At 35.7% G+C, this 27,855-nt stretch overlaps 3 protein-coding genes, 1 long non-coding RNA gene and 1 other non-coding gene across 23 annotated transcripts in view; all 5 read right to left on the bottom strand.

The window, feature by feature from the left end:
* Positions 1-3,628: 3,628 nt before the first annotated feature.
* On the bottom strand, positions 3,629-9,621 carry LOC126701675 (outer envelope pore protein 37, chloroplastic). Its single transcript, XM_050399980.1, has 6 exons — positions 9,122-9,621; positions 8,275-8,361; positions 7,733-7,903; positions 7,449-7,543; positions 4,524-4,644; positions 3,629-4,044 (listed from the first exon to the last, which is right to left on the bottom strand). Exons 1-6 carry the CDS (start codon positions 9,533-9,535, stop codon positions 3,913-3,915), a joined length of 1,020 nt encoding a protein of 339 aa, XP_050255937.1. The 5' UTR covers positions 9,536-9,621; the 3' UTR covers positions 3,629-3,912.
* A 1,202-nt stretch (positions 9,622-10,823) lies between these two features.
* On the bottom strand, positions 10,824-10,897 carry TRNAI-AAU (transfer RNA isoleucine (anticodon AAU)). Its single transcript has one exon. It is a non-coding gene; the product is annotated as a tRNA-Ile (tRNA).
* An 805-nt stretch (positions 10,898-11,702) lies between these two features.
* On the bottom strand, positions 11,703-22,580 carry LOC126704436 (la-related protein 6B-like). Its single transcript, XM_050403454.1, has 10 exons — positions 21,789-22,580; positions 16,491-16,572; positions 16,082-16,176; positions 15,907-15,978; positions 15,523-15,602; positions 15,335-15,434; positions 13,731-13,778; positions 13,574-13,642; positions 12,976-13,122; positions 11,703-12,316 (listed from the first exon to the last, which is right to left on the bottom strand). The coding sequence occupies exons 1-10, from the start codon at positions 22,395-22,397 to the stop codon at positions 12,047-12,049; spliced, it is 1,572 nt and encodes a 523-aa protein (XP_050259411.1). The 5' UTR covers positions 22,398-22,580; the 3' UTR covers positions 11,703-12,046.
* On the bottom strand, positions 18,183-20,465 carry LOC126704437 (uncharacterized). Its single transcript, XR_007648181.1, has 2 exons — positions 19,821-20,465; positions 18,183-19,790 (listed from the first exon to the last, which is right to left on the bottom strand). It is a non-coding gene; the product is annotated as an uncharacterized LOC126704437 (long non-coding RNA).
* Positions 22,581-24,467: 1,887 nt separating the features above from the next.
* LOC126701850 (inositol 1,3,4-trisphosphate 5/6-kinase 4-like) overlaps positions 24,468-27,855 on the bottom strand; it is a 94,407-nt gene continuing 91,019 nt past the window's right edge. For 15 of the 19 annotated variants that reach the window (XM_050400264.1, XM_050400271.1, XM_050400261.1 and 12 more), the window contains 5 exons: positions 27,709-27,822; positions 26,898-26,960; positions 26,477-26,622; positions 26,026-26,182; positions 24,468-25,078 (listed from right to left, as the gene is read on the bottom strand). In XM_050400264.1, coding sequence (XP_050256221.1) covers positions 24,941-25,078; positions 26,026-26,182; positions 26,477-26,622; positions 26,898-26,960; positions 27,709-27,822 — 618 coding nt within the window. In that variant the 3' untranslated portion in view covers positions 24,468-24,940. Of the gene's footprint in view, positions 25,079-26,025; positions 26,183-26,476; positions 26,623-26,657; positions 26,693-26,897; positions 26,961-27,708; positions 27,823-27,855 lie in introns of those variants that run through there. The other 4 variants (XM_050400268.1, XR_007647528.1, XR_007647527.1 and 1 more) reach the window with 4 other exon arrangements.

Raw genomic sequence — 27,855 nt, 5'->3', positions numbered from 1 at the left:
ATTATTATGTAAAATAAAGTTAGAATATTTAAGGACGCATGATTCATGACTCATGAGATAAGATATGTGCTGTTAGACGTCATAGCAGCCTGATCATTTAGGATGCTTCATTGCCTTTGCTTTTGTGTTTAGGTCCAAGGTTCTTAGTACGGCTTCTCACCCACAACAGTTGATTGACTTTTAAATAGATTCGACATTATCTACATATATTTCCATTAGCTAACATTTGGTGGTGGTGGTGGACGCCAAATTAGTATATTTATATGTATACTGCTCAAACATACACAGGCACAGCTAGGATATCATTAAATTACATGTCACAACTCAAAAATACAATACCAGCTATCCTTTGTGGAAGAAACAAATAACAAGTACCCTGAAAACAGAGATCCACATATATAAAATGTTCAGGATGTCACATAAAACCAAAAGAGTAACATCATTAATCAAACAGATGACTTCAGTTTTTTTAGTGCTTGAAATTCACCACTTCCAAGATCCACAATGCAAGGTAGGCACATGGATAAATTGAGCTCAAATCATAGTGTAATATGCATCTCTCCATGATGGCCTTGGCTTTTTGAACAACCAGATTAGGTGTGTGATATAAGGAAAAGGCATTCAATAAGGAATTAATTAAAAAGTTCTAATTTGTGGAACATAAAATGGGATTAAAAAGAATTGGATAGAAGATTTGAATTCAAGTATTTAGGTCCCAATTTCTAATTTTAAATTGCTTTGATGGCATTATCATAGTATCAGATGAAACATGTCCAGCACAACACCCAATTTTTTTAAAAAGAAAATTGAAAAAAAATATATTTAAAGAGCAATTTATACGCACTGCATTGCAATGAATAATAAATCATATGTAGATAAATGAAAAGGTATTTGGTATTAAATGATGTCATGTTAGCGGTATTAAAATCCAATAAGTGTGAGACATGTTAACAAAAAATAATTACCTAGCTAACAAATAAAAGACTTGTACTAGTGAGTAGTTATTTTTACACACATGTCCCTTATTTATGGGGTTTTGATTCGGATGACGTGATATCATTTGATACAAAATATTTTTTCCAAATAAACAAACCCCCCCCCCCCCCCCCCCCTCTCTTTCTTATGTGAAGTTTAGAAAGCAGATAAGCACCTCGTGCATATTTATCTAAAGCATTTGTTTTGGCGTGCTTTGACTAATGCCAATGATCATGTGAAACCTTCAAGTTTCTTTATAAAAAATAAGAATATTTTTATCGTTTCTTAATCTATGCACCATCAAACATTAACATAAACTACCCTCCACCAATCCATAAAAAAATAATAATAACAATATGTTCTGATTCAGACAAGGATGAGACCATTCTGCGTAAAGCACCTGAACTTGTGGGAGGAGATAAGCATGCTGCATGCACCAGATAAGGAGTTATCAATAAGGTCCATCCAAATTTATTGCTATCCGATTGTTATTCCCTTGCTATTTCAAGTTGTTAATTAGGATTAGAATGTTATCTCAATTTCAAGTCGTTATTTGTATCGGTTCATTATTTGAATTTGCTGCAGAACTATCAAGTTGTAATTTGAATTTCCTAGTTGAGCATTCAGCTTGAGACTATTAAAGCACAAGCAAATAATAAATGATCAGGCAAAGTTTACCCCAAATTTCCCTTCTCTCACCCCCATTCAGGAGATTAGCCATCTCGACGACCAAACTATCATTTCAGTTTTCCAGTTCATAACACAATATAAATAAAATAAAAACCAACAACTAAATAATGGCTCCTTAAAACTCCAAATAACCCCTAACATTATAATGAATGAACTAGCACATCATTAAATAGCAGAAGAAGAGCAGACCTGCCATTAGATAATGCTTTGAAACACGGAGCACACGTGGTGAGTTGAGCCAGATGATACCTCCCCATGCCTTAAAAGTGTATGGGGGAAATACAGGAGCCTTAGTTCCAAACATGGGGAAGGAATGGAATATTTACGTAGTAATATTTATAACGAGTTCAAAATAAAAGCTGAAACCTAGCATTTAAACTGAGAGTTTGAGGCAACAAAACATGAAGTAAATGTATCAAATACAGTCAAAACCCATGTAACACAAGATATCAACTTTAGTAAAATTTTAAACAAAATACTTCAAAAACTATGGATTAGGAATCTCTGGTACGCCAACTCCACAAGTCTCGGGAGCTCTCTTGTAGCCTGTAGGTACCCGAATACTCAAAACCCCATCATCCACACTGTACACAGCTCTTCTATGATCCACATCGTAGTCACTTGGGATTTTTAGTTTCCCTTCGTGAACACACTTCTACTTTCACTCTGTAATTCTTGAGTCCAGAAGAGTGATATTGGGTTTCAACCCAGCAGTGAAAATCGCAACTAAATTCAAATTTTTTTGTGGTCGTACAATAAGTCACCTTTACTTTGTGTTCCATTTTTGCGGCCTTCATTTGAACAAGATAAAAAGGAGATCCTTGTCACTCTCAATGAGGCTTTACAGTCGGAATTAAGAGGCTTGCTTCGCCTGTACAACAAAACAAGACCAGTGAAAGATGTTAAGACAAAAAAAAAGTCTCATCGGACGCGCAAATCACGTAGGAAGAGGCTTGTAATAATAATAAAATAGTTAAAGGATTTTAATTGCGTCCAATTTTTATTAACCCAATATTTTGAAGATCTTCTTAAAGGTAGATATAGAGAGTAGTAAACAACCCACTTTTTTTCTTTTTCAATAATTCAAGACACAAAAATTTTCACATTTTTTTACTACCGAGATGAAATGCTATAATTGGTAGCAGTAGTAAGAGCATTTGAATGTAATATATATTGCTTCGGTGAATGAATCACAAGCAAAACTTATTAGGCCAATAATTATGTATAAAAAAATATTATAAAATAAATAGTATTACTCTCTGTTTTAAAAGATCAATTTTCACCACAATTTTTTTGGGCCTAGGCTTTGAGTCAATCCTCATTTGAAGAGTAGGGCTTAGTTTGATTTTGACCCAAAGTTGAGGAGGTTTTATTTTATTATTATTTTTTTTTTTTTTTTTGAAACAAGACTCCATTTACCATGTGAAACAGAAATACCTTGAAAATACATGTTTTTTAAAATTAAACATAGGCCAAAATACATTATTGGTCCTTAAAATTTACTTGGTGAGCACAATTGATATTGATCCCTTATATTAAAAAATAAACGTTATTAGTCTTTTTATTAGCAATTATTAGTGCAATGCTTACATGGCTATCAAAAATCAAAAAATGACATGGCATCTTTTTAAGTGACGTAACATTTTCTTCCATTAAAAAATTACAAAATTGAATTGACACATTAAAAACCCATGAACGATGAATCCCGCACTGGACCAATTCTAGTAATACCTAATGCGATTTGGGGATTTGAATTCAGAGAATATGAAGTCATCACATTCTCGAATATCCAAGTGGCTCGACATTAGCAGACAAAAATGCATACCCAAAAAAATGTCTTATCTAATCGTCTTATAGTACTTCTTTGAAGGTTAGATGAAGATGGAACAGTTCAGAGTATAAGGGGGTAGTTCCATACATCCCTATCACCCAATGCAGCAAATAAATTATTTTGGAAAAGAAGTTATAAAATAGAAAATTCTATGCATAAAAAATTAGCAATGAACGTCATTGCATCAGGAGATAGCTTTATGTTGTTGGAAATTTGGAATTCTCTTAAAATTCTATATGGTCTTCCTGTCACATGATGGCCACTAAAGCTCTAATTTCAAAGAGAATAACAACCATACGATGTTTATTATGTAGCAACAAGCATCAGTACAACGGGCCGTGATGTAACAAGCTGCGCTACCATATAGAACCAATATTTAATGTATAAGAAAGGAGAACAGGCTGTCCAGAATTAGATCATATGTCCCATCTTTTTTTGACACGGAACATCAAGGCTGAAGAGCCAATGTTGTCTTGTGGCACTTGGAGCATGAATTGAACTTTCATCTTCATTGGAGCCGTCTTTGCTTTGCCACCTTCATCTCCAACCTGAAACCAGATCATTATAAAGCCAAGCAAAACTTAGCTCAATGTTCCAGACAAAAACAACTCTCTTGCAATAAATTTAATTAATCTATAATTGCGGAATTGATAAACTCTTTTTGCTATTTTGGAGAATGTCTTATCAAAGTATACAGTGAAGTGATGAAGAAATAAACACATGGTCAAAGCTATCCTACTCTCTAATTTCAACTTAAGCTAGTGATTTACTTATATGAGCAGAACAATCTCAACCATCCATTAAGCTCACTGTTCTTTGGGTGCTCATAAAAATAAGCCAATGATCAAAAGACACCAGAAAATAATCCTTCAAAAGACCTGACATTCCTGCACCAGATAGCTCATAACAAGCATGACTATGTTGAGAAAATTATCAGCTGTGAAATCTTTATACCACCCAACTAATTAAAGAAAAAGAAAAAAAATTGTTTAATAACAGAAGCAATAAAGCAAATAGGAGTACTTACCCAAAGAGAGGCCCAGCCAAGGCGCACCTCTGAATCATAACCAGCTTTAAACTTGAAGTCTTTGCCATGTACGTGCTTGTACACAGCACTCCAGTATTTGGAATCAAAATTGTACCAGTAGCTGGCCATTGAATGATCAGAACAAATCATAACTTGCAAAATAAGCTGGAAATAGATGAATGGACGAAATGAAGCCCAGCAAAGAATGAAAACCTGTATGCATTCTCCCATGCCCTAAAAGGTTTTGTATTCCTAACTTGTGTGCAACTTTAACATGGTTCTAAATGTTGAAACAATATCCCCCAACAACCCCCCCCCCCCCCTCTTTTTTCTGCTTTACTGAATTGTTATTTATTTTTTTTTTTTTCAAATGAGTTTTTATAGGCAAATATAACACAAAATTCCAAACAGGATTGAACCCATAACCTCATCCTCCACACCTTATTTTATGTGTTGGGGGGGGGGGGGGGGGGGGGGGGGCAGGTGGTGAGGATATGACATTTGGTGATTTGGTCTAAAGACCATTGGTGCAAAATTGTGTCAGAGCATGTAAATATTATAAAAAGGGAAATAAGAATGACAAAATGCATCCATCACTCTTTATATCTAGAGGCATAATTTGTATTCACCATTTGATAGTCTTTATAATAAATATTCACACCAATTATCCACATGAAATAAATAAAATAGAAAACAGCAAATAAAAGCCATTATACGCACAATTTAGCAATCCACAATTTGAGAGGTGAATATAATCTCTGGCCATGTCAACAATAACAGATGGGCATGTAAGTCAGATGTGTTTGGCATTGCCACAAAAACACACAATTCTGGTACTTATAGGCTTCTAGCCAACATGTTTCACTAATTGTTTCACACGTCTTGTCGTTGCAATTTATAAACAGTAGATGGTTTCCATGGAAGATTAATTCCATTGAAGGGCACTCGAGGCTAAGGACCATGTGATGCTTTTCAAGTGTCACCAGCCCCTTCATGAGAGAAATACTTGGAGCTAAAATTGGTATGGCAAGGGTTTTGAGAGAATCCCAACATAAGCATCATCTTGTAAGCTTGACTATGAGGGTATTAGTAAGCTGGATATTATAAGGTAACCATGTCACCCAGAATTGCTTGATTTATTGATTGGGCAGATTTGGTTTTGGTGAAAAATGGACAAAATGGGTGTGGTTTGCATTTTTAATGTGTGGTTTTCTAACTTGGTTACTGGCAGCCCAGCTGATCCTTTTTCTTTTCTTTTTTTCGTTAGTTCTAGAGAGTTGAAATATTAAAAAAATCCCTTATCACTACTCTTGTTCATATGTAGTAGGATGATAAATAGTAGAGGAAGTAGTGGGGTTATGGAGATATTCCGTACACTATTTGTTAAATAGTAGATGATATGATTTTATTTTGTGGCCAGATCCTGAACAACATGGGTATATTTGAAGCTTAGGGGATAATACAAATATAAGTGAATTGGTAGTTTGGTACCAGTAGGCAATATTGAGGGAGTAACAGAATTAGCCAAAGTGCAGGGCACTAAGGTGGGTAATTTGTGTCAAACGGGTCCATTTTTTGGCATTAAGGGGTAGTTTGACACATAAAGGGGATTGCTAAATAATAGTTAAATGACAATTTATTATACTCCATGCTGCCCCATTATATTTTTTACCATTTTAGTTCGATACAAGATGTTTCAACAGAGAAAAAAGGGAGTCCACCATTACAATATTCAGTTTGCCTGTGCTTTTCAAGATTGAGAATTACAATCCAAAGCTAATATTTTTGACATCTTGTATTCTAACTTCCCTTCTAGTAGAGGTGAGGAGTGAGGATAAAATGTCTTGGAGGTTAACATGGTCTAGAAATTTGAGGATCGGTCCTATTATGATGCTTTGAGAGAGCCTGAGGCCATGAAATTCCCTTGAAAGAGTATCTGGGTGTCAAGATGCCTTGGAAAGTTTCTTTTTTAATTTGGACAGCCACATTGTGAAAGATTTTAGAAATACACTTATCTCCAAAAGAAGAATGTTATATATTGGAATTCTATAAACAGAGGTAGTGGGGAATTAGTTCGTCACCTTTTACTCAATTGTTTGATTTGCAAGAGAAACTTGGTCATTTTTGTTTTCCGTCTTCATTGTCTCTTAGGAAGCATGATGTGCTTGTGTTGGCAAAGGTGGCTTGGTAGCCCATAGCAGCATAAAGATTTGGAGTTTTTTTTTTCCTTCTAAGTAATGAAAATGATTTAGAGAGAGTTGAGTAGTAGGTCTTTTGATGGTATTGAACTTCTGCAGTATGTTACCAGATCTTTTCTTCTTCTTTTTTTTTTTTATCGTTATATTATTGGATGACTGCTGCCATGGACTGTGATCTACACTTTTCACACACTTTTTGTTTATTCAAGCTTTATTCTTCTTCCTTTTTTAATAAAATTATATTACTCATCTATTTATTGATGAAAAAAGACAGAGTCGCTTGAGATGGTTTGATCATGTTCAGAGAAGAGTGACTGATGTACCGGTAACAAAAAGTAAGTTGATTTAAGTTAAGAGAATGAAAAAGGGTAGAGGAAGACCAAAAATAACATTAGTAAACGTAAAAAAGGATATGTCAATTAAGAAAAGAAAGTATGACTTTTGATAGAATAGAATAGAGGAAAAAAATCCATGTGGTCAACCTTGACTAATTTGTTAAGGATCCATAGTCGGCCCCAAAAATTTGGGATTAAGGCAATATTTTTATTGTTGTTGTTGCGTGTGTGAGTAAACCAAAAAAAAAAAGAACACCTAGGTAAGAGTTCCAATACAATAAATTAAAACCAAACTAAAATAGTATATATCTAGTTATAAATTAGACCAAACCAATCAATCATGGACCACAGAACAAAATATTTCAAGTGTAGAGAGAGAGAGTCTTCCTAACCTCAATTTATCTGAAGGACCAAACCGGCGCTTGAATGCAAATGAAAATACATTTGAAGGTAAAGAAACACTTGGGATGAATGACAATTGCTCGTCCTGCAGTAAATTCAAACTTTCATCAACATAGTCTGAGAAATGAAACATTTAAAAGATCAAGAAACAAACAAAAAGCTAAATTCAAACAATCCCAGCATTAAGGAACTATAGAAAAGCAAAAGTCTAGTCATCTATCACATGGAATTAGGTGAAAAAAGTCAAGTGAAAGATAAAATGCAAAGTGCAAACCTTGTAGGCATATCTTAGATTCAAATCTTCATCCTTGTATTGAGCAGTGCAGACTCCATTCAAAATATGGCCTTTAAAAATCCCATTCACAGACAATGTTCTTTTGACTTCCTCCTCTTCTCTTTCTTCTAATGATACTTCACCAAGGGGAAATTTAAGGGTTGCTCTGGGCTGCAGTATTAGGAAGGTAACCAAGGTCATAACTCCTAAAGATTATTAGGACTTTGTTTGGAAATATAAGCAGAAGAGGCATTGCACTTGATACTGACTGAAATGGTGTTAAGGTTTATACTTTATACTCGGCAAATATACAATATTTGATAAGTTTTGTGTGTCTATATATATAAAAGGAGGAGAGGGGGTTGGTATACAAAAGGGAAAATTGAAGAAAGTAATTGGCTAGCAGCTATATATGGAACAGCCAAATAGAGTTGAAATTCTATGTCACATTATAATGCCCCACAAAACCAAAACTCCAAAACTTGGCTCAAATGAGAAAATGACACAACTTTTAACTCTTAAATGCGAAAGATAATACTCACCACACTAGACGGGACTGGAGATGTCAATTCAAATGCATAGCCAGGATCAGCAATGTTTGCAACCATTGACAGCTCTCCTTGATGTGCCTAAAAGTTAATGACATGTTAAAGAGATGGTAGAAGAGCATAAATAGATTAAATAAATAAATATATAAATTACAGGCATCCTTGCAAAATGAAACAAGGAACATAACATAAAACAGCAATATGAAGTACCACACCTATGTTTTCCTGAAATCATAGCTCCTTATAAGGAAGGAAAAAATCAAGCTTCAAACATCAAACATCCACGACAATACATTGAATTTTGACTATGAAAAGCTCTTGAAAATGAATCACCAATGTCATACAAATCAGAACCACATCCTAGCGCATTACAACATTATTAAAGAAGTAAATTCGGTCATTAGGAGTTCCGAAACATTTGAAAGATCAAAGTGGCATTCAAAGCCTTCTTCACTTCAATCCCAAGATGAATTTCACCCCAAACAAACAGAGTTCATATTTCATAACCAAGCATCAACAAACACTCTGAACATTTGCATCTGAAACACTCCAAAACAAAGAAACCCATCTCCCAAAAGCACCCAATACAGCAAAAAAACCATACCTTTAGACATGTAGGAGTGAAAGAAAAATATGATGCATGTAGATAAAGCCACTAAGAAAACAAAGAAAACCCATTTCCCCAAAGCACCCAATATACCAAAAAACCATAAATTTAGACATGTAGAGAGAGAGCCATTCGAAAAATAAAGAAAACCCATTTCACCAAAGCACCCAATATACCCAAAAAAAAACCATAAATTTAGACAAGTTGAGCAAGAGGGAGATAGAAGGGAAGGACCTTGACATCGTGGAGAGCACGAAGCTGCAACCTAGAACCGAGCTGGAGAGAGGATTTGAGGAGAGCATTGAATTCCTCAAAATCGTAGTGAACAGAGAGGTGTTTGGTGATGAAGCTGAGTTGGGGTTGGATAATCTCGCCCTGGCTATCGTTTTGGAAAGAGAGCTTGAGCTTGGCCAAGTTGTCAAGGAACTTGCAAGAGATTTTATGGAAGAAGAGGAAGCTGTCACTGTCGAACTCGGTGGTTACTCTTATGGGGGGCCTCGTTAGAGCAGGGAACGTGAACTTGCAGGGCTGTGCTTGTGGTTGTGGTGGCGGTGGTGGTGGTGGTGGTAGTGATGGAGGAGGAGGAGATATTCGTGGGACCAGCTGGTTGGGGTACGGGGGAGGTGGGTCTGATGTTGAATCCACCATTGGGTTTGGTTTGGTGTATGAGAGAGAGAGACAGAGAGAGAGAGACAGAGAGTCTGGTTTGGAGTGAATTTGAATTATGTTATGAAAGGTGGGTGAATGTGTGAGTAATGGATTTTGGAATATCGGTTAGTGAGTAGAGACTAGTAATAATAGTGTTTTTTTTTTTTTTTTTTGGTATTTTATGGGGTTGTGGTTTTTGGGCGGAAATGTAGATGAGGAGGAATGATTTCTCTTTATTTTTTTTCATTTAATTTTTTCTTAATTTCACATGTACTTTTTTTTTAAAGAAAAATTAAATTAATTAGGTAGTGGGGGAGGGGAGATTAGGGCTTTAAACCACATGTATGAAACATCAAAAAGAATGTTGTTACCATTGGAATATCGCTTGAAATTGAATCTTAAGCACATGTATTTGTGCGTAGTGAAATATTTTTTTATTAGAGATAACAAATGTAAAATCAGTTATCTAAATGGATTTGTTAGGGATACAGAGTGAGACATTTCCTATTAACGACGTGTTACAATGTACTTAAATTTTGTATGTGTGGTTTAAATAAACTAGAATGACAAAAAAAATGTGGCTAGAGATGGCAATGGGACAAGGTTGAAGCAGAGTAAATCAAGATTTGGTGCAGGTTGGAAATATTTTACTAATGCTAATGAGAGTGATAAGACATTGATGAAACATAAAGAGAGAGCGATTGTGAGAATATTAAGAAATTGGAAGAGATAAAAGTATTTTAAAAATGTAAAAGAATATGTTTATTAAAAATAAATTATAATTAGGATATGCATAGAAAATATTAAATATATGTATAGATAATTTAAATAAATAAATATTAAATAAAATATGAATAATCACCGCAAGTTAGAGTGGGACTTTTTTTTTCAATCCTTTATGTAGCCAAATCTTGAGAATTTATAGTGACCTAAAATTTTGAATTAAAAATTGATTATTGCTGCTATTTTGATATTATTATTATTATTATTTATGGCAAGGATTTTAAAATTCGAATCTAGCAAATAGCTTTAAATCAGATACCTTTTGACTTTTTATTAAAATTTTGAAGAAAGCAAATATTTGGAATGTATATAATTATATGTTGATTTGATATATGAGAGTTTCAAATTTTGAAATCATACAAATATGAAAATTTTTGGTTGACTTTTGAACATAATTTGAAATCATACAAATATGAAATGGTTAATGTTAAAAAAAGAGGGAGAATGTGTCAAAAAATAATAGGAAATATTTAGTGTAGTTAATGTAAAAAATAAGCGGGAACAGTGGCCCATGCAGGTCTCGAACCTGCGACCTTCGCGTTATTAGCACGACGCTCTAACCAGCTGAGCTAATAGGCCAATTGAGACGTATTGCCTTTGACTAATATATAACCGTTCAAGTATCAAGGAAGCGTTAATATATAGTTCAAGCATCAGGGAAGTGTTTCAAAATATGGAATTTGTTTTCCTCAATAAGCGAAAGACTTTGTCCATGCCTCACATAAATTACTGCCACCTTCCAGTACTTATAATTAGAAGTGCCACCTAAAAATTGTTTTGTGTTAACAAATACTATTTGCTTACCCATAACTGGACTTGTTCGTAGCATCTCTCAGAATTATTGCTATAATGACATCTGGACCACCTTATCTTCAAGTCACCTATTCAACAAGCCTCTCTAAGCTTATGATAAAGAGAGAAATTGTGCCTATAAATTCAAAAACGACAGAGAAACATATGGCTTACAAGCAAAAGAAGAGAGTCGAAAGTGAAAGCGAAGGAAAGAAACGTAAGTCACACTGTCACGGGGGCCAACCAACAATTAGAAGGGACATCACTTAAAACAAATGTGGAACCAACTAAAACGAGTATAACTATAAAGGGCACCCATTTCTATTTTCCAACTCTAGTTTGAGGAATTATTGCTTCTACTCTTATCCTCCAACTCAAATCAAGAGAAGCCTTAATTCCAACTATTTTGGCATCACTTCAGCTTTTGGTCCAAAACAAATTGTTCACATCCAGATATTTTTTCCCCCCTGCTATGCTCTGCTAACTAAAAGATATGTTCCTACCACTTCAGTTTAGTTCACTTTTACAATTTGGGATCATGTGAAACATGGTATTCATAATCCAAGGAGAGGGAGAGAGAGAGAGCAAGAAATATATTGAACAGTGTTCTATTGCAATGTCATTTCTTCACTCACATTTACCTATAGGTATTGGAGACTCCCCACTATTTTTTTTTTCCCTTTCCCTTTCTACATTTAAATTTGAAAAAAAAAAAGTAAAAATCAATTGTCTCTGCATCATCCTTACTGAATTACATAAACAAACAGAAGAAAGTACTCAACTTATACTGCTAATTTGACCCAAACTACCCTGGATTGACAGCCCTTGTAAAACCATGCCATCAACACCACACGAGAAGACAGTTTCCCACCCAAACATACACTTCGCAGGCACAAGAAAACCCCCGTAATTAGTATTATGTAGAATGCCCAGTTATTATGCAATATTCACAGCAACTGGCTTCCCCCGACCCATTGCAAATCCTCTTGTGCCATCTGGCATTCGTGGTCCAGGAGGCTGCTTGGCTATAGCTGGCTGCTCATTATTAACTGCATTGTTTGAAGGGGGAGTTCCCACATGATTTCCACGGTTATTGTGGTGATTGTTGTGGTGGTATTGACCCCTTCCACGTCCCTTGCCCCGGCCACGGTTACGACCTCTCCTCTGCCCGGCATCTTTCTCGTTGACATGCTGCTGCTCCTCTCCCTAATCCAAAGAATTAAAAATGAGAATGTTATAACAAAAAATTATTGTGTCAAAAGAAAAAAGAACCACAGATTAATATAAAATACAAGTATCACATTACTTTCCAAATGTATATTATAAACAAGTCACTTCACTACTTGTATAACATCTGCATCTGTCAGTGAAATGTAAAAGCCCTTGGAAAGGAGGACAAGAGATAGGTTGGACAATGTGTTACTGTTGTATGTATAATGATGATTGATATATTTGCCTGTTAGGACATGAAAATATGCCCATTCCTAAATGGCAGTCAGAGAATAAGAAAATAGACTGCATCCCACCCTTTTTGTTAAGGTAGGGTACCATGTGAGGCTACTAAAATCCCTGTATCTCACATTCTCTAACAAATTATGGTAGGCAAGTACTAGTTCTGGGAAAAAAATAAAAATAAACATACTAAAACCCACATCTGTGTTACTATTAACTAACAGAAGAAACTGAAAAAGAAAGGAAACTAGTGACTAATGCAATAAACAAAATAGACTGCATTCCCGTAAAGCTCTAGCTCCTTTCTGAAAGATATATTCCCCCAAAGCTAAAAACAAGTAACCATCTCTATTCATGATGCTTTCATAATTTATAATTTCTAAACAGCTTTCTGCCAATACACTGGCACTTACTGTTTGTTCATGTGGTTGGGCATCAGGCTGTTGGGGGGGATCCTCCAACTGTTTCTCACTTTGCTGCTGATCAGATGTAGAAGTATCATCTTCCTCAATCACTTCCCCATCATGTCCCTTTTTTCCTCGCGCTGAAGAAGGTTTTGACTGAGAAGAGAAAATTTGCAAAGACACATTAATGGACTAATGCAGTCATTGGATGGACTAAAATTAGCATAGACGTCAAACTGGCTCTCTATCAACCTTGACTTAGAATTGCATTCAGCTAAAATAGCAACTGCAGAGAAACTACAGGAACTGTCCTGGTTTTAGGACCAACCAGATTGCACATCTAATGTACTTAATTTTAAAAAAAAAGAACACGTGTGCACACACACGTACTCACTCTCAGTGTTCACTTCCCCATTCCTATTATTTGCACTAAATTATACTTTCAGTCTGGAAGTATTTATGTTGCGAAGGAAATGAGTTTTGACACTGCCCTCCAATTTTTTGTATTTGTTTCTTACTTTTTCAATAAGTGAACTTACTGAACACACTATTGCTGAATTGCAAACAAATCATGAAGAAGGAAAAAAGCTCAATATTTGGCAAATACCGTGCGTCTAAGCATTAAGCGGACCCTAAGGCCGCGCCTCCAATTCCCCTCCTCATTTAGCTCTGCAACCTGCAATAATAGAATTTACAGATAAATATACGCTAGAATGAGCACGGAAGAGAAATTGTGTCATGTAACAGAAAATTAAAGTACTTACTGCTTTCTCAGCCAGCTCAACAGATTCATACTCCACAAAAGCATGCCACTACATATGAAACAAAGGATTCAGAGTTAAGGCTTTCATATCCAATTGCATCAATGTCATATGTTTCCTCATAATCTAAAGTTCAAAAAGTCTACTATAAACTGGCACAGCTTCCTCTAAATAGCTGCATTTGTTCAGCAATGGCAACCATGAATGGTTAGAGGAGGCATGTTTACATGAGATCATAGGTGCATAGAGAAGGTTCTTCAAAAGCCCAATGAACCTGCAGATGATTGCATCATCTGCCAAATGCATTAAACTGTCAAATCAAACATATACCTAAAATCTGAATCATTTGGACAAGCATATTTAGTGAAAGGATAGCACCAAAAATTTGCTCCTAAATAATATATAATTCAAACCAGTGAATTTGAAACTTGAAAAAGAACCTGCTTCTTATGATCAGCAAGTTCATGATGGGAGAGCTAATTCGAGGTTGCTGGGCCTCCAGAATTAAGAAAGATGAGAATGAGAGAGAGACTAGAGAATAAGAGAGAAGCTTTTACTCAACAGTTCAATTCTTGCCTATTACAATTGCTTATGCAGCTATGTATGCTTGCTCAATATTACATTCCAAGAATCACTCACTAACTCTCCCTTTACTCCTAACTAACAGATTTACTCAATTAAGCAAATGGATTTATTCAATTCATATGGCTAATCAGTAACTGGTTACAACTATGATTAATTCCTATCACTTATCAAGTCGATACAACAGTCAAGGTGAGCCGGAGCCTGGATTATATAAAGCAATGCAGTAGTCATCAACTACTTAGCTTGTCCTAGCTCAGTTTATGCAGCAGCCACCAACACCTCATGCTACAGACACCAAGACTTGGCATAGAGCACACCAGCAGCTCACCAAACTTAACTCAGTCTATGCCACACCACAGAAGCTACACCAGATGCCTTACAGAAGATATACACCAAGCTATCATGATGAGCAGTACACCCAAGCTAAATCACAGCATTTCTTAGCCAGAAGGACCTTAACAAAACTGCCACTCAAAACTAACTCCAAGTCTGCAGAGCCATACGGTGACAAGACACCACACAACTAATCACCAGACAAGCCTGCACCTCATGACACCAAACAGAACACACAGCAAGCCCTTCCCATGGCAGGAGCACTACTAGACATATTGCCATACTGTTGTATTGTGCCCTTGAACTTTTGTTCTTTCCTTTTATTTTCATGGAACGTAGCGATACACATTAACATAACTTTTTTTTTTTAAGTGCAAAGAGAAAGGGCGTAATCCTACCAAATGGAGTACACCGTATACCAAGGAGAACAAAAAAGAAAAGCAAAATGGAAAGAGAAGATGTACAAAAGAAAATAACGTCTGAAAAAGAAATCATCTAGGAAATCCATAAAGCTAAGAAAGGAAAAGTGGGTGTAAGATGAAGCAAGGGTGGTGATTAGTTGTAGTCAAAGCCAAAACAGATATAATTTCTGACATAAAGAACTATTACCACCTTAAAGTTGATGAAGCATGATTTAAAACTTAAAAAAAAAAACTGCACCAGGGCAGTATGTCAATTTCCCTACTTACCTTGTTACTATAAGGCACACCATCAGCTTTTCCTGATCTAGATGCTGAAGAAGCCCCACCATTGGAGGGTTGAGGCTGACAAGTACGGATTGTCTTCACACTGCCAAAGGACCACTCAACATGATTATTTTTTCTATACAAGCAAGGCATTGAGTTTGAAAATTTTCTATTAGAAAATATCTTGGTACCTTCCCACAGCAGAAAAAACTTTCATAAGGTTTTGGTGGCAATGATCCTCAGGCAAGTTTTCAGCAACAACAATTCGAGACTGTGAATCAAAATGAGAATTAGAAAATAAGATGTAATAACAATGGTTCAGTTGTTGGGAACATTAAGAATTATCATTTCAAACAACAAAGATCTAGCTTGAATCTTACAAGACATTTTCAAGATAGATGATAACTTTGCATCGAAATACACACCATTATGCATAACATACCAGTTTTCTAAACAATCATTCTGAAATGCTTGACTTAGAAGGAATAGAATAACATAATAAACGGGTCAGCCAATCATCTCTCATAACAAACAGTAAAATCAGAACCAACCAACAAACTAGTGGATAAACCTACTTGCAACTCCTCCATTTCTGACTCAGTTAAGATACGCTGGCGTCTAACTTTCTTTCCATCTTCACTAACTACCTGTAGAGCATCAACAAATTTTTTTTATTACAAAGGTCAAAAAACAGATGTACATGGTTAACAAAGAAGATTATTTGAAGCAAGACTGTATGAAGACACTCACAAGCTTTGATGAGTTTCGCAAAACAGCTGCCAGCTGGGAATGACTACTTATAAGAGCCTTAATCTTCTTGAAAGATGCAACAACAGATATAGGCACTATAAAACAACAGAAATATTAGAAGGAATTTAAAATGTGACTCCAAAAGTTGGATTCAAATAATTCATGAAAGAGAATATCATATCTACACATTATTACTCTGTAATCAAATGCTTCACCAAAAGAGAAAGAAAAGAAGAAATGTGTATATGTTCGAGTGTCTAGGAGTGTTTGCAAGTGCATAAAGATGCAAAAATTTCTATGAACAAATATTATGAAAGAGAGCAGATCAAGCATGTCAGCACTTTCGAACAAATAATTCTAACCATGTCATAGACATCTTAAACTAAAATAAGGTAGCAAATGATATTACCAAATCCTTCAGAATCTTTGCTGATGAACCTCATTAGATGATCGGTAGTAGCCAGGTTCAAATCACTGAAATAATACTCCACCTACATATCAATATGCCATACAGAAAGATTTTTTTGATAAGTAATAAAACTAGAAAGCGTATACAGTGAGAAAACAGTAAAAAAATATATGCCATACAGAAATATTAAAAGGCAACATCCAATCAAAGAGACGTTTAGATAGTAGGAAAAGTTAATAGCATAAAATTTATAATTCAAAATAACACAGCCATAAATAGGAAAATAAAGAAAAAAAACCAAGGGAAAAATGGCCATTTGTAAGAAAATAGAAGCATCAGCTCAATAAGCATTTTTATTTTTTGATAACGTGGAACCTCATCAAGGCAAGGCCCTTTGGAACCTCAATAACGATTCTTATATAATCAAGCCAATGGAGACAAGTTTAGTTTTACTAATATAAATTTTCATAACCTGAGACTCAGACCAAATACATTTAAGTATAAAATTATTATCATTAAATCCCTCTCTTACACAATATCTCTAGCCGGGTTACCTTCCATGTCAAAACACACAACCTCTCTACATTACTTGCAAAAGACACCAATGCAAGTCCAAAGTATTATCTATTGCACCACTGTCTTCTCTCCCAACAGGTTGAAAAGAAAAAATACAGGCAAACAATGAAACAATGAAGCAAAAATAAATCTCTCTCATTATAGGACCAACATAATATTGCCAAACAACCCTATATCAAAGGAGCATCGATATTAGCATTAAACCTAAAATGCTCTTTATCAACAGGATCGAAGACAACAAATGCACAAAACATTTGGTTTTAAGGAACTTCTGATATCTGCCATCAGATGAGAGTACATACCCCTGAATTCCTCAGAAAGTAAAAACCACTGCAAGAGTGACGGCAGTGGTCACTCTTGCAGTGCTTGCATGTGGGTGGAAACCCGTTGGGCTTCTTGGTTTTAAAAATTATGAGGTCCCCCCCCACCCCCCCTTTTAAATGGAGGGGAAAAAAGAGAGACAGAGAGAACAAATTTCATCCTGTTATCAATTTTGGTGATATTTCTTTCCATGCCCAACAATCACTTAAAGAAAATAAAATTTTCCTATTGATTAGAATAATGATAAATAAATATATATATATATATATATATATTTCAGCTTGAGAGCCCTGCTTTATTATGGCAATATAGAAAAAACTATAAACAATAATGTTATGGAGGCAGGAAGCATAGCTCTATTTGTATAAAAAAAAATTAAAAAAAAAAAAAAAAACACTATTCTGACAAATTTTCTCACTTTTCTTAAGCCCATATATGTATTCATCCTATGTGCATGGGTTACAGCTCTCTCCTTTTAATAAATGCAATATTTACTTATAAAAAAAAGAAGGTAGGGGTTCAATGATTAGCCCAATGGTAATACTTTGCAGTGCTCTATGTCTCTGGTTTTAACCCCACAACCCCCCTACCCCACTATCTACCTATCAAATACATATACAAAGTAAAGACTTGCAAGAAAAATGAATTATATCACAACCCACAGAAAAGCAAAATATTATTTTGTTTTAGATGACATTTTGTTTTAGATGACTCCACCAACTGTCATTGAATTGCAATAGTATGTGAGGCACTAATCTGAAAGTTGTTATAATAACATGGGCCAAAAAAAAAAAAATTATAATAAAAAATTTCATTTGTGGATATACATTCACCAATCACAATTGTAGAATTGATGAAGTTAAAGTGTGAGCAGCCTGCTATGATTCAAATCCATTTTTCATAATTTATAACTCCAGTGAACTAATTTGCTATCAAAATTTTAAAAAGTTTCATTAACAATTTCTGAGTTTTTCCTTCTTTTTTCCCTTTAATTTTCACATTATGTAACGACTTCAATCAGCACATACTAAATGCCTATGGATGAGATATCAACATATCTGCCAATTATCTTTTTTGATAATCCGATAGTTTTTTTTGATAAGTATCTTTTTTGATAATCCGATAGTTACAATGGGTTGGGGGGGATTTGAACCCCGAATGTCTCCATTGGAAACACCAAGAGGTGCTAGTTATTCTCCCAGTTATCTCACTCAAACCTACATTCATTAACTGAATGCCAACTGTACACCCTTAGGTGACCTTTGTTTTTTTTTTTACAAGTAACAAAAATTTTTATTAAAAAACACACAGCCCAGTACATAGAAAATGTACAAAAAGGCAAAAACATCAAGAAACCAAATTACAATGATCTAGCAACACAGGAAGGGAAATACAAGAAAAAGATGGTAGAACAAGACACCATTCGAGAAGAGTAAAAAAGAAGAAAGACTTAAACTCAATCATGGACCGTTCACGACCCTCAAAACTTCTAGAATTCCATTCCCGCCAGATACACCACATCAAACAGTGTGGCACAAGCCTCCAAATAACTATATTACAATGACGCCTGAATTTGCATGTCCAACAATCCAACAAATCCACTACCCTTTGAGGCATCACCCAACAAATACCAAACAAGCAAAAGATCATACTCCACATCTCAAAGGCTATAGGACAATGAAGGAGGAGATGATCTACAGATTCCCCACACCTTTTGCACATAAAACACCACTCAAGGACAACAAAGTGCCTCTTCCGAAGGTTGTCTATAGTTAGAATCTTGCCTAAAACCGCAGTCCAAGAGAAAAAAGCTACCTGAGGAGGAACCTTCGATTGCCACACCATTTTCCAAGGGAAAGAAATGCCAATAGAAGGGGAAATAGAATGATAATACACACTCACCTTGAAACCTTAACTGTTGGCTGGCTTCCAACAAAGATTGTCAGAACCAACACCCTGCACCTTTGTGGAATAGGTCAAAACCATAAACGAATCCAAAGATTGTGATCATTCACTAAACGAAAAAACTGAATGTCCCAAGAAATTCTTCCATTTACAAAGCACAGAACCTCAGAGACCGAAGCATCCCTTATCCTACTAATATTATAAAAATCTAGAAACGTCTCCTTAAGAGGTCGATCCCTACACCACACATCATCCCAAAAATTCACATAAGTTCCATCACCCACTTCATACCGAATGAACTTGGAAAAATTCCCCCAGCCACTCCAAATGAACTTCCACAAACAAACACCATATGCCCCAGACGCAGATTTTGTGCACCAACCACCCCACTCATTCCCATACTTCACCCCAATGACCCTTCTCCAAAGGGCATCATTCTCCAAACCATAGCGCCACAGCCATTTGGCTAATAAGGCAGAGTTAAACCTTCTCAAACACCTAATGCCTATCCCTCCATTCTTCAAACACCTAATGCCTATCCCACGATGTCTCACCTTTTGTTCGCGGATGATACACTTGTTTTCTGTGATGCTGATAGCAATCATATAAAAGCCTTGCGTGGGATTTTCTCTAGATTTGAGGAGATGTCAGGGCTAAAAATTAATTTAGGAAAGTCTGAATTGGTTCCAATTGGGGATGTGCCTAATCTTCATGAGCCAGTGGAGATTTTGGGCTGTAGGGAGTTGGCTCTTCTGCTGAAATATTTAGGTCTTCCATTGGGTGCTTCTTTTAAAGATAAGACGATTTGGAATCCTATTTTGGAGAAGACGGAGCGAAGGCTAGCTGGTTGGAAGAGGTTGTATTTATCTAAGAAGGTGACCTTTGCAAACCATCATAGTACATTCAATCAATTAATATGTGCCTCTTGCCTTATCTTGTAACAGATACCTCACACATGTACCCTAATTTCCCTCTAAATCCAAGCAAATTGTTGATCTAAAAAAAGTTTCTTAAATGTCATGAAGATGACACTAACAACTTGCTGCCTACGAAAAGACACATCCTGGCTAAGTGGGATTCCAAAACAGTATTTACAGAAAACTAACTATTATTGGTCTTGACTTGATACTAAAGTTATTTTTTTTGGGGAGGATAATTTGATAGTTTTTTTTTTTTTTGGGGGGGGGGCGGCCGGGGGGGGAGGAGAGGGGGATTTGAACTCTAGATGTCTCCTTTGGAAACACCAAGAAGTGCATATCAATTGAGCAACAAGGCTCTTGGCACCAAATATTAATCGACTCTGACACTCTGTACATAGAAATCAAGTCTCAACACCATTTTCTTTACAGTTCATGACATACATGTATGTTAGATATTGATTGATGTCGACATTACAAAGCCAGTAAACAATACAATTTGATTGTCCATTGTGGACAGTTTTAGGTGCCAGAAGAATCCTCGCTATTTACAAAATTCAAGAATAAGGGAACTGATATCCAAGATTAATGGCAGAGTATCACTGAGCTACCTCCCATAATACACCATTTTGTAAGACTATATATGTGCATCATTGCCTTAAATCTTGTAGCTAAACCAAGTTTGCACACATACTGTATTCCTCATTTTAAATGTGACGATACAACAAAATCCAATGACTTATGAATTCTGTTATCCTATATTGTAAAACATTCTACGTATGTGCTGTATCACCTAAAATCTTGTACTTAAACCAAGTTTTCACATGTGCTTTGTTAATCATTTTAAAATTGACTATACAACAAAATCCAAAGGGGTCTGAATTCCCCTATCCCATTTTGTAAAGCTTTCTCCACATTAAATCTAGTATCCAAACCAAGTTTGCACACATGCTTTGATACAAAGAAGGTGTGGCAAAACTTTGTATATATATGCTGAATCACCTTAAAATCTTGTAGCTAAACCAAGTTAGCATACGAGCTTCATTCCGCATTTTAATTTGACTATGCCAAATCCAGTGGGGTCTAAAGTTGGTGATCCCATATCTTAAAAGTTTCCATGTACATCATGAACCCCCTTAAATCTTGCACCATAAAATCTACATAAATGCTGAATCGCCTCACATCTTTTAGCCAAACCAAGTTATCACACATGCTTCATTCCTCGCTTAAAATTTAACTATTTGACAAAAATAAAAAATCCAATTGGAACCTGAGAATGCTGTGGAAATACCCCAAATCCCCTTCATCTTTTAGAGTCTCGCCATCAACATATACCAGTGTTGAGTAGCTGGTAGAAGCACATTTCACCACTATTTAACAACTACATAGTATCTGAACTCATGAAAATACACTAGAATCAAAATTCAACCAAATCTGAACCCATTCTTATAGTATGTACATTAATCAATACAAATCGAAATGAAATTAATTAATTAATTAATTAATTAAGAACGAAATTGAAAATAAATATATATAAAAAATGAGCAAGTGTTTGAATAGTGAGCAATAGGCTTCACACCTGATTCAAAATCTTCTGAGTGGCCTCCTCGGAGATCTTGTTTTTCGCGGAGGACGAAGAAGCGGCAGCAACAGCATGATCAGACTCCACCGGAGCTTGATTTTGCACTTGCGCCCCAACCTCTTGCTCTCTAAACCCTCCCCCACCACCACCGCCTCCGCCGCCGTAGTACTGCTGATGATGATGATGAGGATGAGGATGCGGATGCGGATGATGCGGGTGATGAGGATGGTACTGAACCGGAACATGATGAGGATGCTGAACGGGGATCACGTGAGGAGGGACAGCCACGTGACCCTGGATCGCCGCCGCAACGTGGAACGGAGGCGGCGGCGGAGGAGGAGGAAACGAGTGCATAGGCGGCGGCGGAGGCGGGGGAGGAGGAACAACAGCAGCAGAAGCAGAAGCAGCAGCAGCGAGTCGCGGTGCTTGCTGCTGAGTCGGAACGAACTCGGGAGCCTGCGCGTTGAGCCTGCTAAACGAAACGTTTCGCGATAACGAAGACGAAGACGACGACGATGAAGATGGAGGAGGTGGATCGGGTTTGGAAGGATCCGAGAGGTTTGGGGGAGAAGGAGATGGATCTGGAGAGGAATCTTCTTGGGCCATTTGGGTAAAAAAAAGATTGAGGGGTTTAGATATATATAGATAGATAGATGTGGGGTGGGGTGTTATTTTTGGCCCTGTAAAAAGGGGCGGAAGAGAGAGTCTGGGGGAAGACAGTGGAGAAGGGGTTCTCGGGATTTCAGGGATGGGTTGGGACTCAACTATTTATAGACATCATAGATAGATCATACATTCATACTTCATACAAACGCCCACTCATATCATCTCTTTTTTCTTTTCTTTTCTTTTCTTTTTTTGTAATGTTTTGTGGGCCCCCATTTATTACTTACACTTTCTACTTGTACTACTCTCCAAGTGGAGCTACTATTTATTTTGTCTATACTCCACTGCCTGCTATCCCACCTTCCTACCGTGTTTCTCTTCTCATTAAGAATGAGATGATTTGATGGACCAGGCCCAGCCCATATCTTCTAAAAGAAGAGGAGAGCCGATGAAAGATAACCCATCGGACAATGTCAACCAAGGGCGTCTAGCAAACACATGAGAAGTATACGAGGAACCACGAGAGGTAGCTCCTAAATTAGACAATTGTCACTTTCACATTAATTAGGTGTTCCCACTTGGCACGAGCCACATTTAAATGGGAGGAAGAGACACATAATGGGACAAGTATCTTCTGACTCTTATCATAACGGTCCTTTACTAGGACTATAAATAAGCCAAGTTAAGTATTAAAAGTTCAAGTATATTACATGTTCAATCTTGGTTCGTTTACTTATCGAGCGAGCTCAAGATTGTTCATGAGCTGCTTGATTAACTTATTATTTTTCTACATATAGTAAAATCATGACTAAAACATTATACCTCTTCACAAATCTATGAACTTTTACTACAAATGAATTATTTATATTATGAATTAATAAACTACATATAATAATTTTATATCTTATAAACCAATAATTTAAAATTGAAGCTCACATTTTACCCTCCAACCCCACCTTGTGATGGATTTGCCTATCTCTCTCTCTCTCATCACTTTTGGTTTGGTTTTTTTTCTCCCTCTATTAAGGATTTATATGATGTGGGTTTGGTCATGGCAATTCTATGAGGGAAGGTGATGGATTTTTCTTAAGCCCAATGCCTGCATTATCAATCCCAGTTTGAGAAAACGAAGCACAATATCTTTTCTTTTTTATTAGAAACAATTTTCGAGGACACTTTTTTTTAGCAAATGCCTACTTTTTGAAAAAAAAAAAATTTCATTAAATTCATGGGCTTACTTGTTCGTCTAATGTCTATGAATTCATGGACTTCACACTGACATTTTTATTTTTTTGGGGAACCAGCTCTCTTTCGTTCACCCATATGAATTATTAAGATAATGATTATGTAATTGTTAAGAAAAATGGGAAAGGATGTTATCTAATACACTAGTTGAAGGCCATCCTTTAACTTGGGAGACAAAAATATATTTTCTTCATAGATTAAGTTTTTCAATTGAAAAAAAACAATATGAATAAAAGCTTATTGGAAAAAAGTTGTCAGTCTAAATCACATCTTATTGGAGATCCAATGAGAGCCATAAGTCTCTCTGATGTTATTTATTGCAAAAGTGAGGGTAAACCTCAAGAGAGGTTAACAATTCATAACAAGGTTGGTAAAATACAGACACCATTATAATTATATAAACCATTCTACTGCAGGAGCTCATTCAAGCAGGGGCCCGACAGGCAGACAAGCACTTCAAACATGGATGATCGCAGGTGTTACCTAGTTTGGTTTTTAGCTTGCTTTTTCACTTTGTAGTTTGTACCTTGAAAACAAAAACCAAAAAAATAAAAGTGATGATGATTGATGACCTAACCAATCCAATAATTTGCTCCCATTCAATGAATCAACAAGGAGTAGAAAACTAAGTTATGTGTTACCTCGTGCTACAAAAATCATACAACCAATGGCTCTCCAAAGAGGTGTGCTCGGGCACATGTTGGCATAGCAGTAGGCAATTGTAAATAAGTTTATAATATGCAATGCATTTCCAAAACTTTGACATCTATCTATTGTCAATCCTTTCCAAATTTACTTAAGTGATAAGACATATAGGAACAAACGTTAAAAATCATGATCAACTACATAAAAAATGTCCAATCTTTACACAAGATGTTCCATTAATAAAATCATAGTTATGAACATCACATAAGGGGGGTAAAGTGAAGGAAGCTAAATATAGGTTCCCTCCCCCAAACAAACAAAAAAAAGGTACTTCATATCCAAAAGGAATATTACAGGGAAAAAAAAGAAAGAAAGATCATGCATGGCAAGTTCAAATTGCGAAGCGTGGACTGTTGATAATAACACAAGATTCTAGACATAAGGTGCAGTAAAAGGACTTGTGCTAAGAGAAAGATTACATGATATTTTTCTTGCTCAGATTTCTTCCCAAGGTGCTATGACATATAATCACAGGAATATACATCTTATATCTCACTTCCAAAATGAACAGATCATGATTGGTCTCTTTAACACAGATGTGATGATCAACCCCGTCTTCACTGATCGTCTTGTCAAAGAGGAGCTTTTGTTGCTTATTTTGACCTTTTCAATTCAAATTTCTTCTTAATAGCCTCCCAAAAGGCAGGTATTGCAATATCATCAGGAACTTCCTTAAAAGATGGGAGATAATTTACATCCACAATGACATGATCACAAGTGCCTTCCTGAATCTGAAATTTCCACACAACAAAGAAGATTACTTTTATGCTAAGCAACGGACAAGTTTGCCTTAAGTAGCAAGATATATATATATATATATATATATCAATCACATGCTTGGAATAAATCTTAAGAATGGAATACTGGTTAACATATCATACTTCATTATTAAGTGAAATCTCAAGTGAATAGTTAACCTATTAAACGTACATCTAAAATAATACATAATTCCCTTTTGTTTGTTCCAACTAGATCTGGTGGATGCAGGTTGGTTTTTATTTTTTTTTTAATTTTTAATTTTTTAATTAGTAATTTGGTTGGTGCAAAAAATATGAAGGAAAGAGACCCATCGGCCATCAGAGAGCTAAGTCTAGGAAGCCAAACCCACCTATTTGGAAGGCCAAGGTATTCACAACAATCACATGTAAAGCTTCTCCATAGATTGTAAGCCACCTTCTTATCCACTACTTTTTCTTTTTCCTTGTTTTTTCTTTTTTAAAAATATATATTTATTGATCCAGCTTTTCAAGATTTCATGGATTGTTCAAACATAAGTTAAGGCAATTTCAGTTTCACTCAATGTATATAAATTGATTATAGACAACTTTTAAGTGATATCTCCTGCTAAATTAACCAATATACTAGAATGGATACAAGAAAACTCAAAGGCAAGTCAGTCAAGATGGAATATAGTGTCTGAGATGACCTGCTTTCAACTAGGAGGTTTTTGAGAAATATAAGAAAATCTAGGGATTCCAGTTTTGGATTATATTGTGCAGGATTGGTCATCATTACTAATTATGGAAACATTTAGTTTTATATTTTGTGTTAATCTACATGGTTCAGCAATAAAGAAAATCAATTATAACATATTCATGGAAAATACATCATCATAAGGAGAAATGAGTGCAAACTACGGTAGAATGTGTGTTCAAGAAAACTCGACTTGGCTACTTACAACAACATCAAAGCCAAAGATGGTAAGATCAAGCACTCCCCTAAGCCAATTTGCTGCGTCTGTAACCAGATCAAGATCAACACAACTATTAGTGGCCTTGGAACAATTACCATCACCATAATGCTGGTCTTCTTTGGCAGTGGGAAGAGATTTTAAGCTGCAGAGCGAAATGATCAAATTATGGGTTATCAAATATATGCTCTGGAACATATATCATCAAAGAAAAAACCAAAAGAAGAGGGGTTTTTAAAGGTAGATAAAACTCATACACCCACAGGGTGCGTTTGAAACTTACCTATAAACAATTAATCTTAAAAGAAAAAACCCTTACACACCCACATGTGAGTAAAACCACCACCCCACCCTCATCCATTATCTACAGGAAATGCCAATTGGTCCAAAAAACCATTATCAAAAAGGAAGAAGCAAAACAGAAGCAATAAACACGTACCTGTCAAAGACTAGAGGTTTGAGTCCATTACTTTCAGATAATTTCATCAAGATATCAGCATTTGGTGTAGACTTTTTAACTGCATAGAAAACTTTTTCACCCAAGACATAAAATTTGTACAAAGTAGATGAATGATCCACATATTCCTGCAGTTCCAATAACTTCAAAGTCTCATTCCCAAGGAGTAATCCATTATACCCGAGAATCAACATAACCCTGCCATATAAGATATTAACCCACACATGCAAGTACTTGACAGACACTCACTTCCATAACTATGTCACATATAGTTGGAGTTAATCCAGTTTCCAACTTTCCATATTGAAATTTTTTAAAGAGAGAAATTCGAGAGTACTAATTCCACAATAAGGATAACAGAAGTTCTCCAAAGTCTTCATAATGAAAGTTGTTTCTTGCTCACCTGCACAACAGCTGGAAGAGGAACACTCAAGTCCTTAAAATCTTCATTTCTGAATATGATCGCCTGTTTATATAAAACATAAGCTGTTTAATTCAAATAAATGAAAAAAAAAAAAAAAAAAAAAAGGAATTCAGATGATTATAGCTTAACATAATAGACCAAGGAAAATTTCTAAAAAATTGTTTTCATATTGCCACTGTATATTTTCATGGTAAAGATGAAACCCAAAAAAGAATAAAAAATAAATGGTGATGCTATATCTGCATTAAACATCAATGCCCATATTTGTGCCCTAGCCAAATATATTTTTTAAGAAATGCCAATTTGTTCAAAAATTCAGAAAATTACTAGAAGATGTGCAGCTAATACATGAAGTTTTGTAATACTATACTGCTTTACTTCTGTCTTTCCTTTTTGATAATGCAAGGAACCTTTCTAAAGAAGAGCCCTTTGGAATCGTCTCTAGCTAGTAAAACCTACGGGCAACTAACCGCACCCACCATAACCAGTTGCCGGGTAATACTATACTGCTTTACTGAAGCATACATGATGCTTTGTAATACCATACAGAATGGTATGGACTTGTCTCTATCCAGTCCATACTACTTTTCTTTAGCTTTATCTCATCTGTCCTTAATATGTCTACAATTTCAGTCATTTGTATCTTCTAGAAATATGAAAGTCCAAGGTAATTGGCCTAGATAAATGGTGGCTTCTCCTTCTTCCTCTTCATATAAGTGACAAAGGGAGAGAATTTGAAATTTTAATTAATAATACATAAATCCAGAATGAAACTAGATAAAGTCAGCACCATATTGTGAGCATTAGCTACACCACATGCAACTTGAGGCTTCACTATACTTGGAAGAGATAATTTAGCTTCAGACAGCCTTTGCAGCAAATCAGGTTCTTTGAAACTATCAACCTGCACATAGAAGATCCAGACTTACTAAATTTG

Source organism: Quercus robur, chromosome 10, assembly GCF_932294415.1.
Source record: "Quercus robur chromosome 10, dhQueRobu3.1, whole genome shotgun sequence".
Lineage (NCBI taxonomy): Eukaryota > Viridiplantae > Streptophyta > Magnoliopsida > Fagales > Fagaceae > Quercus > Quercus robur.
This window is presented reverse-complemented; position numbering and strand designations above follow the sequence as displayed.